Below are 11,414 nucleotides of genomic sequence, written 5' to 3' on the forward strand. Positions count from 1 at the left end.
AAGGCTCAAGGCAACTACTATAAACAGAAACTCAAACATCCCAGTTCTCACAGTGCTCAGTTGGATTAGCTCAAGGAGATGGAGGATGTTTATATGCTGATCACAATAGATCTTGAGATAATAATAATAATAATAATAATAAATCATATGAAAAAAAAAAAGAGGCCTTCAGGCCCAGCCCCAGCCTCTGCTAGAAATGTACATCAACTACAGCAGCCCTGAAGACATATTCCATGACTAAGGATCAAGTCAACCTTCCCTGGCAATAAGCACAAGCGACAGACTCTGTGCTACTGTTGATAAAATTCTGCTTAGTCCACCATCCCACGCAGATGGCAAGGTTTATGGGATCATCATGAGCTGCTGAATAAATAGCGCCCGTCCCTCCCTCCCTCCTCCAGTCACGTCACTGGGATCTCTTTGGGCTAGAAAGGGTTAACACCACAGTTTGTAAAAAGTTTTGAAATAAAAAGGTAACATACAGCCTTAAAATGTCTAAACTGCAAACAACGGTGGAGTTAACTGAAAAGCACGTGCCCCAGGATAGTACATGCGTACGAGGGAGAAACTTAACACTTGGGTCTGCTCGTCTTTACACGTTAGGTGTGTTTCTTGTAGTTGGAATATTTTATAAGGAATATTCAGCACTTGGACAATGTCTCTTTCATCTCATCCAACAAGTTGCTAAGCAGGGTGGAATCATTACATTTCCCATCTATGGATACAGAGTTCTCTCCCTTGGAAAGAAAAAGAAAAAAGAAATCCATTAGCTCCTCTTCTAAGCGAGGACAGTTTTATTCCCAGCCAAACTCAGGGACTGGAAACAGCCGGGGAAGCCTGCACAGGAACGAAGCAGGCTTAGCCGAGAGGTCAGTTTGGGAAAGCCATCAGCGCTGCTGCTACCCACCAGGTACGCGCTGGGCAACAGAAAGCCCGCGGGGAGGTACAAGCTTGGTAGTAGCACAGCAAAAACTGCTAGATGGGCCAGATGAATTAAATCGCCCATGTGTCCCTGGATGATTTAGACAGGAACATTTCCCTCTTTCTGTTAAGATAGGAAAGGCTGCAGATTTAGCTTCTCTCACGTCTTGTTTCAGAGTGTTGGAATGCTCTCACCTTTTTTACCAGTAGGCAGACGTGATGGCCTTGGATAGAACGACTGTACATTGATGCACACGAATCAACGCGTTCCACAACTACAAAGAAAGCAGGAGTTTTCATTTAGTGGGACAACTTTTAATATAAGGTTTGCTTCCTGTGAAGAGGAACTACTGCTTTGCCTGGCCTTAAGGAATAGAATCTTCCACTGAGTGAGGGGAGGAGGAACCCAGGGTTAAGATGATGTACGTGCCTGGCTCCTCCTGGCTCCTATCTGGGATATTTCACAATAACGAGGTTAGTCATTTGTCTTTTAAGTAAGCTGCAAATGTTTTGTGGCAAAAATGCTGATCAGAATGTAGATCTCTTCCCCAGAAATATTTTCAGTAAGGCAACGTCTAATGCATACACCAGAGCATGATGAAACAGCCATTCGTTTTGCTTCATCCAGTACTTGTTTTTTAATTAGTAAGTCCAAACTTGAATAGCTCACGCTCTCCCTTACTGAAATGAAGCATTGGGGAAAGAGGTAGGCTGAAGCACTGAAGATCAAATACACCCTCCAGAGAACAGTTACAGCCCTAACTATAAGCAAGCTGCTCCCGTGATATCTGCCACGTGCCTCGCTGGACTGGAGGAAAGCCACAGGGACAGAAGGAGAGTTCATTCTGAAGAACTCTGCATGCTTTGAAGATACCAATGTATTACAAAACTGGAAAAAAACCTCCTCTCCCAAATTTATTTAATCTGGGCATCACCTGCTTCTGTCATTGTTGAGGCCACAGAGTGTTGCACTTGCCAAGCACAGCAGAAATTTTAGAACATGGAATTTTGCAGAAGGTTCTGCATCGAGGAAGACTCACCTGAAAAATGATGATGAAAACAGATCTTTGCCAGTAGATGTTGGAAAGAAATGCTAATTCCATCTACTTTAATAGAACTCATGTGCAGATCTCCAGACTCTAGGAGCTTGGCAAAAGCATCACTGCAAAACAGGAAGGAAATTAAACACTTGTACTAGAAATTCAAGTGAAATCTGCCACATTAGCCCCATGCAGACCTTGAGACATCTCAGAATGCAGAAGTCTAAGTACTACCAAGCTCTAGGAAAATGGGTTTACAGCAAATATGGGAACCATACTCCAGACTCCACTGGAGTAACCTATGGCCTCAACCAGAGCTACTTCCACACGACCTCTGCCAGCCTACAGGGCATATAGCGCCTTCTTCAGAATCACTTGAAATAAGTTGCTGGACATATTTTAACTGTCAAACACACACAAGATAACCAAACTGTAACCAAAGCAATCACAAGCAGCCAAAGTCAAAAGCATGCTGCGCATCTTGGACAGATGGCCGGCAGCCAAAGCTCAGCTTCACATGGGCGGCAAAAGCACCAATGCTGTGCTCCCTAAATGGCACTTACCTATAGCAAGGCGTCGTGATCAAGTATGAAGCGCAACTGAAGTGCAATTTGAAATCTAGTTTTTCATGGGTTGAACCTTCATCATTCTGCAACAGGTCAAAGGAAAGGAGATGAATGGGAGCCCCGAGGCAGCAAGAGGAGGCACCACCCCCACCTACCAAACAGGCACCGACGAAGACTTTAGGGCTCAATTCCCTTTGATATACCCTGGTTGGGCCTGAAGGATCAGTCTGAGGATGACCATCATGCTACAACATCAGGCCACTTTGAGAAAAGATTGGGGCAGCTAGGTTGATACATACACCTAGAGCAGATAAGGGACACAACTGGAGGCATCTGGCTGCATTTTTGATTGCACTCTGCTGAAATATATTGAGCAGATTGAATTTAAACTAACACTTAGACATGTGATTTTACAGTTCACTAGTTCCCAAGCAAAATAATAAATTAGTATCTCCCGGATTCTTAGGTACTGAAAATAGGACTAGTATACTATTTTTAAGAAACCCTTAAAATAGAGATAATGGCTGACTCAGAAGTAGCCACAACTGTCTCCATTCACTTCCTTCGAGCTGTTCATGCAGCTCCTTCATTAATAATTTTACTGAAATAAGATTAGAAACCCACATAGTCTTATACAGGTCGATTGTTATTAAACAATGCCTTCAGCTAACCTCATTCTTGTTCTGGGTTTCCATCCTTATTAACTGTATCTAATTCTTATTACTATTTTTCCAGCCTTGTACCAGGTAGCAGTGTCCAACTGATCTTCGGGTAACTGAGGTCAGAAGAAACAGACTCTGGGTTGCATTTCTCGCTAGTTGGTTGACCTCCTCTCCCCAGCAGATGCACCACTGCAGCGATTTTCTAGCTGACAATGTGGCATATGTTTCAGGCTGCATTGCTCACACACTGCCAGGAATGACAATTTAGGACATGCTTACACAGTATTCGGGACACTCTTTGCACAAGATGTCATGTAAAAATACTTCTCGCATCACAGAATGGGCTGGTGCAGCGGAGATGAAATGATGCCTAAGAAAAGCTCTAAAGCAGTGCTTTCCACCCAAGTCAAGCTCCCTTATGCAGTTCCAAAGGAAGCAGAAACACAGAGTTTAAAGCTGCACTTACTTTGACTATAAAGGACAGTGTTCCTTTTAACTTCTGAGCCATAACAATACTCTGAAGTGTAAACACAAACTGGGCTTCATTAGAGATTCCTAGCATGAAGAGAGGAGAGGGAGAAGTCAGGTCAAAAAATGGTTTCCATATCTAAGTAATGGTTAGATAAACTGATCAGTAGCAGCTAAGCTTTATGTACTGACTATTTTTGAACCAAGTTTGAAATTTTCCGTGTAGTTGGAAGAGAGTTGTATGCACAATTCCTGTTGTGAATTAACAGTGTTACAGCACTTAGCTCTTGGGTCTCAGAAAAGCAGCAGTAATAGCTGGCATTTGGTAGAGGTTATTGAGTGAGTGCCTGGGCAAAGTATGTCACAGTGGCAATATATTTAAACTGTTTGTGTAACTGGAAAATATACACCTTTCCAAGTAGTTTTCAGAACTAATTCGAATGCTAATGTTTCTATGTTTTTCTTTTAATATACAAGTCTGTGTCAAGAACTGCCTTATATAGAATAAAAAAAAAATACCCCACTGCTTTTCACGCGGGATCAAAATGCACCCTGAAGCCACTAAATCCCAGAAAACTTCTGTGAGCTGTTTCAGGATTCAAACTAACTCTTTGGCGAAGCGTGAAGCGGTGAAGTGAAATTCAAAGAAGTTCAGCGATTCAACTGTACTATGTATGAAGCCATTGTCCTTCAACTCCGTGTCTAATATTTCTTAAGGGTTCAGCTCCCCATCCAAATAAGCACATACTTATCACAAACTTTCACTGCACATGGCCTCTATCATTAAAACAGTGGAACAATAGCTCGAGAATAAATCCAGAGCAGATTATAATGGTTCACGAACCTATAACCTTGTTTCATTTTAAATCTCATAGCAAACTGCAAATTTGGGATTCCTGTAGTTGGCGATGCTGGCACGTTCAAAGGCGTGCCAACCTGCAGTCACCTGAAAAAGGAACCGGACATTTGGACTCCCAGCCCTACATTATAGGCTTTGCTCTTGCTGTACAGAACCACCTGCGTTTATAGCCATACTGTAAGAAGGCTTATCCTCTCCAGTGAATTGTGTGAAAGCCCAGTGAACAGCCAGGCAGAGGGACATGTCTTTCTGGAAAACGGCAAGTAGCGAGAAGTTCAAACAATTCTTTCCACAGGAGGGCAGTGCAGGACTAGACATACTCCAAGAACCCTGTGCAAAGCTGCGCATACCAGGGGGTAGCTGGAAGGGCACAGGTATCCCATCATGTACTGATGATCCTTCTGGTCGGAGCATTTTAGTGTTGAGAGAGTCCAGGACATTTAGTTCCATGCTCTTAAGGAAGCTAGTGCTTTTGTTCTCAAAGATAACAGAGACAGTAACTTGACTATCATTCTGGAGGTTTCCTTGAATATCATAGGTCTGCAAATGAAGGAAAAAAAAAAATCACAGGAAAGATTCAGAAACTTCAAACAGCAGAGCACCAGAACAGAATACAGCATCAGAATAAAGCAAGCTTCAAAAATAAGGTCATTTGGTACAGCTACAGAATAATGAAAAGCGCACTGGTGATCAGCTCCAGTGGGAAAGAAGTGGGAAAATACCGACTTAAAAACTTGTTAAGTGGGACATCCAAAGGAACGGAAATGGAGCTTCGTTATGTTTCTACCTCCTGGGATTTAAACAGTTCTTCAGTTGCATGTTGTCTACATAAAGTCGCTACACTATCCCCAGGGTATCCCCTCTTTTCTTAGAGAACACAAAGAGAAGACATCTGGATTTGAATGCCAAAAACCTCACCATTTTAATATATGGATTTTCAGCAAGAAGGCGGTAACTGGACATAGGCTGAAAAACAAGAAAGAAATCACAGTCGCAATGTAACTAATTTCTCTGAAAAGAGCTGTCATTCTCCTTCCTCCCAAAACAATTTAGCTCCTGCCTTTTCCCCAAGGCAGGCGCTGCCAGTGCACAGCTACTCACTGGTAGTGGTTCATCATCTAGTGTTCCATTCTGCACCGACTCTGTTGTCTCCTCCTCGCTGTGATGACTCTTCTTTTTGGATTTCTTTTTATCCTTTGATTTCTCTTCTTTCTCTTTCTTGTGCTTCTTCTTCTTATGCTTGGAGGATTTCTACCAAGAAGAACAAGAAACTACAACAAACCCTTAAAGAAACCCTGTATTTCCAGCCATTACGTCATGACCCCTCTACCAATCTTTCAGCTCTGCGCAGCCTTCTGGATGACTGAACATAGTTTCCTACTACCACAGAAACCCAAAACAGAGCTCCCATTCCTTAAACCCCAATAGTCATTTTGTGTTGAGTCCCAGTAAACTCTTGCTCCCCACTCAGAGGACAATGCCTTAACCCAAAGCAGCCTGGGATCAGCAGAAGGCCAAATTTCTTCAATTGTTTGGAAGCTCAGCTTTAAAACTGCTACCTGACCCTTGGCTCAAGGAACAACCAAACCTCTTACTATGCAGTGTTTACAGCTCCTCAACGGCGTAACATCCCACTGCTGCCTATTTGCAGGTGGTCACTACACTGAATAGGATGCTGTTGGTAATTCCTGTGTGCTTCTTTTTAATACGAGACACTAGGAAAATATGGCTAAGGGTGTCAGCAACTTAAACCACTTACCTTTCCTTCATCCTCCTCCTCCTCCTCTCGCTCTTCCCTTTCTTCCTTTTTTACCTCTTGAGGTTCAGCCACAGTAGCAGCACCCACTTCAGGCTCACTCTGAGTAGATTAGCAGAAGGATTATGACACTAACGGAACACAGTTGAAACAACTGAGTCCCACACCAAAAGAAATCTTAACAGTGACACTCCTCCCCACATCAACTGTTATTTCAAAAATTACATTAGACTAACATGGTATCAAGCCTTTCATTTTATGCCTCTGAAACCCAGGAAGTATAATCACCTGAGGACAAGATACAAAAGATTTCCTCCAAGGAATCCATCCCCTTATATTCCCTGTCTCTTCCTCTAAAATCTCCCATCAAAATTCATGAGACCTTTTCTTTCAGACTGTCTCTCTCATGTCTATTAATATTGCTAGTGTCTAGCTCATACTAGGAAATAAAACCATACACTAATAATAGAATATTAAAAACCACCAATAATATTAAAATCCACCAAGCCTGTAGCTGCATCTGTATTTCTACCCATTGATCTGCACAGCAGAATGAGCTTCAAACCTCGCATTACAGTGTCTGTAAACTGGGGAGATAAAATGTCATAGCAGTAAGTTGGGGAGATGAAGCCTATCTTTCCCTTCTCTCCTGCAGCATGACAAAGCACTCGTATCAGAGCTAAGATGCAATCATAAGAAAAAGTTTCCTGTGATGCGGTAAGATGTCTACCTGTGGCTGGGTAGTGGAAGCAGATGGTGGAGCAGTGGAGAGCCAGAAATCCAAGTCTTCCCCCTGAATTTCAAGAGAAAACAAAACCATTATGCTTGTTTTGATACCATTCTTTAAAAAAACAAAACAGACAAAACAATCATCAATTAAATTAAAGCCTTAAGTTTTCATGGAAACGCATCGCTCCAGAATGCTCATACACAGATGCTGCAATACATTTAGAAGCAAATATTTCACGAAGCTTAACTTGAGCCTTTGAGCACGCTTCCAAACCTGGACATAGCTGACAGTAACTGCAAATTACCCCACATATCACAGTACCTACAGGCATTCAAAGCACATGGCTGCATCTTAGAAGAAACCTGCATCTCTGCAGGGTGCTTAACAAGAAAGGTACTTCAAGTCTTCAGAGTAACTGACAACTAATGCCAGGTTTTATAACGGAAAGATTCTGAAGTATACAGGGGACAGGAGGTAGAACAAAACTGAGTTCCAGCTATTTTGCTAAAGAGTTCCCCATTTTAAGAACAGACAAAGTATCAGTAAACTCAGCTTCCAAATTAGGTCTGGAAGATCTGCTGTGTAGGCTGCAGTAAGCTGAATTCTGCTAACTTATGAGGCTAAGTAAACGTAATTTTTATTAACAGAAATCTTTAAATACCTGCTTTTATGGTTGTAAAAATTTAAAGAAATAAAGGGTGAAAACATTCAGCTGTTTGAATTGTCAAATGTGACTGTTCCTAAGCAACAAACAAAACACAGCAATAAACATGGCCCATAACAGCGGTTTCTAAAATAATGCAAGTCTTGGAGAATTACCTTTTTTTCTTCTTCCTCCTCTACTACCTTCTTCTCTTTCTCTTTTTTCTTTCCTTTGTCTCTCTCTTTTTCTTTGTGTTTCTTTTCCTTCTTTTTGGGTTTCTTGCTCTTCTTCTCTGCTAGGGGAACTTCTGAGTCTGGTGACTTCAGGGTCTCAACATTTCTGTGTCTCTGCACTGGCAGCTTCTCACTGTCTGCTAAGGGTCTTAAAAATAAAGAGACCATTACTCTTCTGCAAACAGTCTCCCTTAGCTCAGATTATCTGCTGGACATCCAAGATAAGATATGCTTTGTTTTTAAAGAGTTGAGCCCCAAAATCTTAAATTGGCACATACATGAATAAACTTCAGGTACAGAAGTAACTGCAGACAGTGCCCTCGTGGATTAGAAGTTAATAGAAACAATTTGAAGGTGACTGAGAGCCAAGCTCTTGCTGACACCTGATCACTCTTAAAAGCGGTAACTACAGACTTGCAGGCTGAGTAACACCTACAGAACGATACATACACATAGCGTCATGCTGCATTTCTGTGGAACCACTCTCAAAGGAAGAGCAAAGATGTGAAACAGTAGGAAGCATTTGCAACAGTGTGGAAATTCAAGCAGTGGAATGATAGCATGGCTCAAACAGCCCTTGAAGGGCGTGGTTTTTGTTGTTATTGATGAACAGATCACTCCAACTGGAAATTACTTTAAGCAACAAATTGTTTCATTTTGGAAGTTTACGCTATGAATCTGTACTCTACCATTACATTTAAAAAGTCGTGTTTAATTTCAGATATCTGTTTCCAAAAAGCATGAGTAGTAGTTCAGATTTACACTGTATCCCAAATCCATTACTTGGGAAAAAAACACCACAGAAATTTCTCCATTCTTGTCAAACACTGTCCAGAAATCAGTGAGAAGTTCACCAATTGCCTCTTTTTCTATTTCTACAGCTTTTACTTAACATTAATTTTCATGTTTGAGCAGCAAATATCAGTTCAGGAAGATTTCTAATGGTCTCACCTGCCTTAATTTTTTTGCTTATATTGCATGAAGAACCAGACCCAATTCATTTTTTACTTTGAAACAGACACTGTAAGGGCAAGATGGACCCCATCTGTTTGAACAGTAAACAGATCTCATCTTTAAGCTATTTCACATATACCTGTACAGGAACAGGGATTGGTGCTGAAAGTCAATGATGAAATAGACTCACACCAATTTGAGGGTCAATGATTTCAACAGTTTCACCACCCTTCGAGTATTTACACTGTCCACTAAAATCAACCAACCTGACAAAGAAGGTCAACCACTTAGCAATATATTCTTACCTGGAAGGCTTCCCTGAAACCAGACTGCATGTGAGCGTGACACAGACATAGCAGTGCAAGCACAGAAAGAAAGAGAGAGGACAGAGACATGAGAAAACGTGACAGGAGAGCACACCGACTCATATGAAATGGAAAGAGAATGGATGGCAACAATACAAAAGTCCAAAGATGCCTCCTGGAGCACAGCATTCAGAAACTGCTCTGCTCAGTGTTTTCTAAGCTATTGAGGCTTGTCATGCAAATAACGAGGTCTATAGTCAGAAATTAATTTCCTTTTACATTTGTCCCCTGCAGAACTCAGAGGAATGTGACCAGCTCATGAAAAAAGGAAGTTTTTCAGAAACTGTTCTTTCACTTTTTAAAAATGATACATCACTTTTTTGCAAGGTACCGAGGGCCAAATCCCTGCAGATTTGAGAATTGCAGAGAACGGCACAGACTTTAACGCTAAGTATCAGTGAGAGAGAGAGAGAGGGGTACTACACATGCACAGATGTGCCTGCACAGTCTTCAAAACTTTGCAGATGGCATCCATGGACCATAAATCAGCAATTATTTTTTGCGTGGCAATTTTGTAAAACAGCAACTAAAAAAAATCTCCATATGCAATACTTAACAGCCCACTGCTAATTATCATGTGGCATGCAGGGATTCAGAGTCTGCTGCACTGCAGCTTGGGGTGCTAGTACTGTAAACAACTCCAGTAGCTGAATGGGGACCAGACTCCGGTCAAAGTTATGATATGCAGTTCACTCAATTGTATTGGAACGTTTTTCAACAGTGGAACCACACTGAATGTCCACAGGGCAATGGGGATGCTACAAACTGGCTCTTACTGGTCAAATGATCACAACGCAGAGCATGCAGGCTTGCCACATGTACAGTGGTTTTGAGATGAACACAGATGAATGCAGGACACACTCAGTGCCAATGCAGGTTAGATCTGAGAGATACTGGTACGCCCAAAAGCTCAGACTAACTCTCTCACATCTCATTCCAGCTACACTGCCTGTGTTTTCAGACTTCATTCAGTCACACAAAATGATTCCCCTGCCCCTCCCAAAACCCCCACTACTTCAGCAGCTTAGCCTTTATCATCTATGCTGCAGTGGGAACCCAAGTCTGGATGATCACCTAAGGTTACATCCAAGACATGGCGAGACTTAGTCTTTTCACCTAGTGGACTGTAGATAGTGCCTTTGCCTGTTTAGCCCCAGACCTGCCCTCATGCATTCTGGTTAGCAATTAACTAAATTCACACAAAAAACTGTCACTTACTTATCCAGATCTATATCAAGTGCCTTATATGGATCATTCGGATCTTTGTCATCTTCATCACTGGGCAAAGCATTCTGCAGGAGAGATAAAGAGACCATCTACTGAAGAAGCAAACCACATGCAATTTCGAAACTAAAGCTTTACATCGCCCAAACCAGTTTAAGATTGTTAACCCTGGAACAGGCCAGCTTGCAATCAAGCACAGTAAGTTATAGGAACAATGCACTTCAATGCAACATCTAGTTCCAAGATTAATTTAGAACAGAAAACCATTCTTCACAAACTGCAGGATTTGAATTGCCGCTGTTCAGTGTTGATTAAAGGAAATTTTAAGAACAAATACAGATTACATCATTAGCATGCGCAATTAATTATAATCAGCTGCAAACCTGCTGACTAGACAGCAAGTTAACATCAAAGTGAAGCAGCAGAGCATAATAAATGAAGTGATTATTTGGACAGTGTTACTTTTATAGCAGTGATGCATACTGTTTGTTTTGTCGGGGTTTTTTTGTTGGTTTTTTTTTTGTTATTGGTGGGGGTTTTTTGTTTTGTTTTTTTCTTTAAATGGCTTCAGTGGCAATTTTTGTCTTTTTGTGCACAGAAAGACAATCATTTCTCCCCCTGCAAAGAACAGCCTAGGACCATCTCAATCAGTCATTTTTTTCAACAGCTTTGCAAGAAATCAGAGCTCTTGAACTGCAACAATATAGACTGGCTGGCAATTCTTGGGTAAAAAAATCTCTCAAGAGCAGCACACAGATGAACCCCACAACTCAGAGCACCAACCAAAGCAACTGACCTCTGGCATCTCTTCTGTTATAATATCGACATGGTGAGCTGGAGCAATATCCTCCTCACTCTCCGTGTGCAGAGAGTTATGGCGATGATGTTTACCTCTCTTCTCCTTTTTCTGTTTTTTCTTTTTCTTGTCTTTCTCCAGTTTCTGTTTATGCCTTCGCTCTTCTTCCAGTTTCACATACTGGTCAGACATAGGCA

General features: G+C 41.6%; 1 protein-coding gene across 1 annotated transcript in view; it reads right to left on the reverse strand.

Moving 5' to 3' along the window:
- Window positions 1-356: 356 nt before the first annotated feature.
- The window catches only part of AP3D1 (adaptor-related protein complex 3, delta 1 subunit), a 30,221-nt gene continuing 19,163 nt past the window's right edge, over window positions 357-11,414 (reverse strand). Inside the window, exons 20-32 of the mRNA XM_009577782.1 lie at window positions 11,218-11,414; window positions 10,416-10,489; window positions 7,822-8,026; window positions 7,003-7,065; window positions 6,276-6,374; window positions 5,618-5,767; window positions 5,435-5,482; window positions 4,867-5,056; window positions 3,656-3,744; window positions 2,525-2,610; window positions 1,962-2,083; window positions 1,117-1,196; window positions 357-737 (exon numbers count right to left, since the gene is read on the reverse strand). Of these exons, the coding sequence (XP_009576077.1) occupies window positions 642-737; window positions 1,117-1,196; window positions 1,962-2,083; window positions 2,525-2,610; window positions 3,656-3,744; window positions 4,867-5,056; window positions 5,435-5,482; window positions 5,618-5,767; window positions 6,276-6,374; window positions 7,003-7,065; window positions 7,822-8,026; window positions 10,416-10,489; window positions 11,218-11,414 (1,499 nt within the window). The 3' untranslated portion in view covers window positions 357-641. The remainder of the gene's footprint in view (window positions 738-1,116; window positions 1,197-1,961; window positions 2,084-2,524; window positions 2,611-3,655; window positions 3,745-4,866; window positions 5,057-5,434; window positions 5,483-5,617; window positions 5,768-6,275; window positions 6,375-7,002; window positions 7,066-7,821; window positions 8,027-10,415; window positions 10,490-11,217) is intronic.

The sequence above is a fragment of the Fulmarus glacialis genome, unplaced genomic scaffold (assembly GCF_000690835.1).
Source record: "Fulmarus glacialis isolate BGI_N327 unplaced genomic scaffold, ASM69083v1 scaffold5045, whole genome shotgun sequence".
NCBI classification, from domain to species: Eukaryota; Metazoa; Chordata; class Aves; order Procellariiformes; family Procellariidae; genus Fulmarus; species Fulmarus glacialis.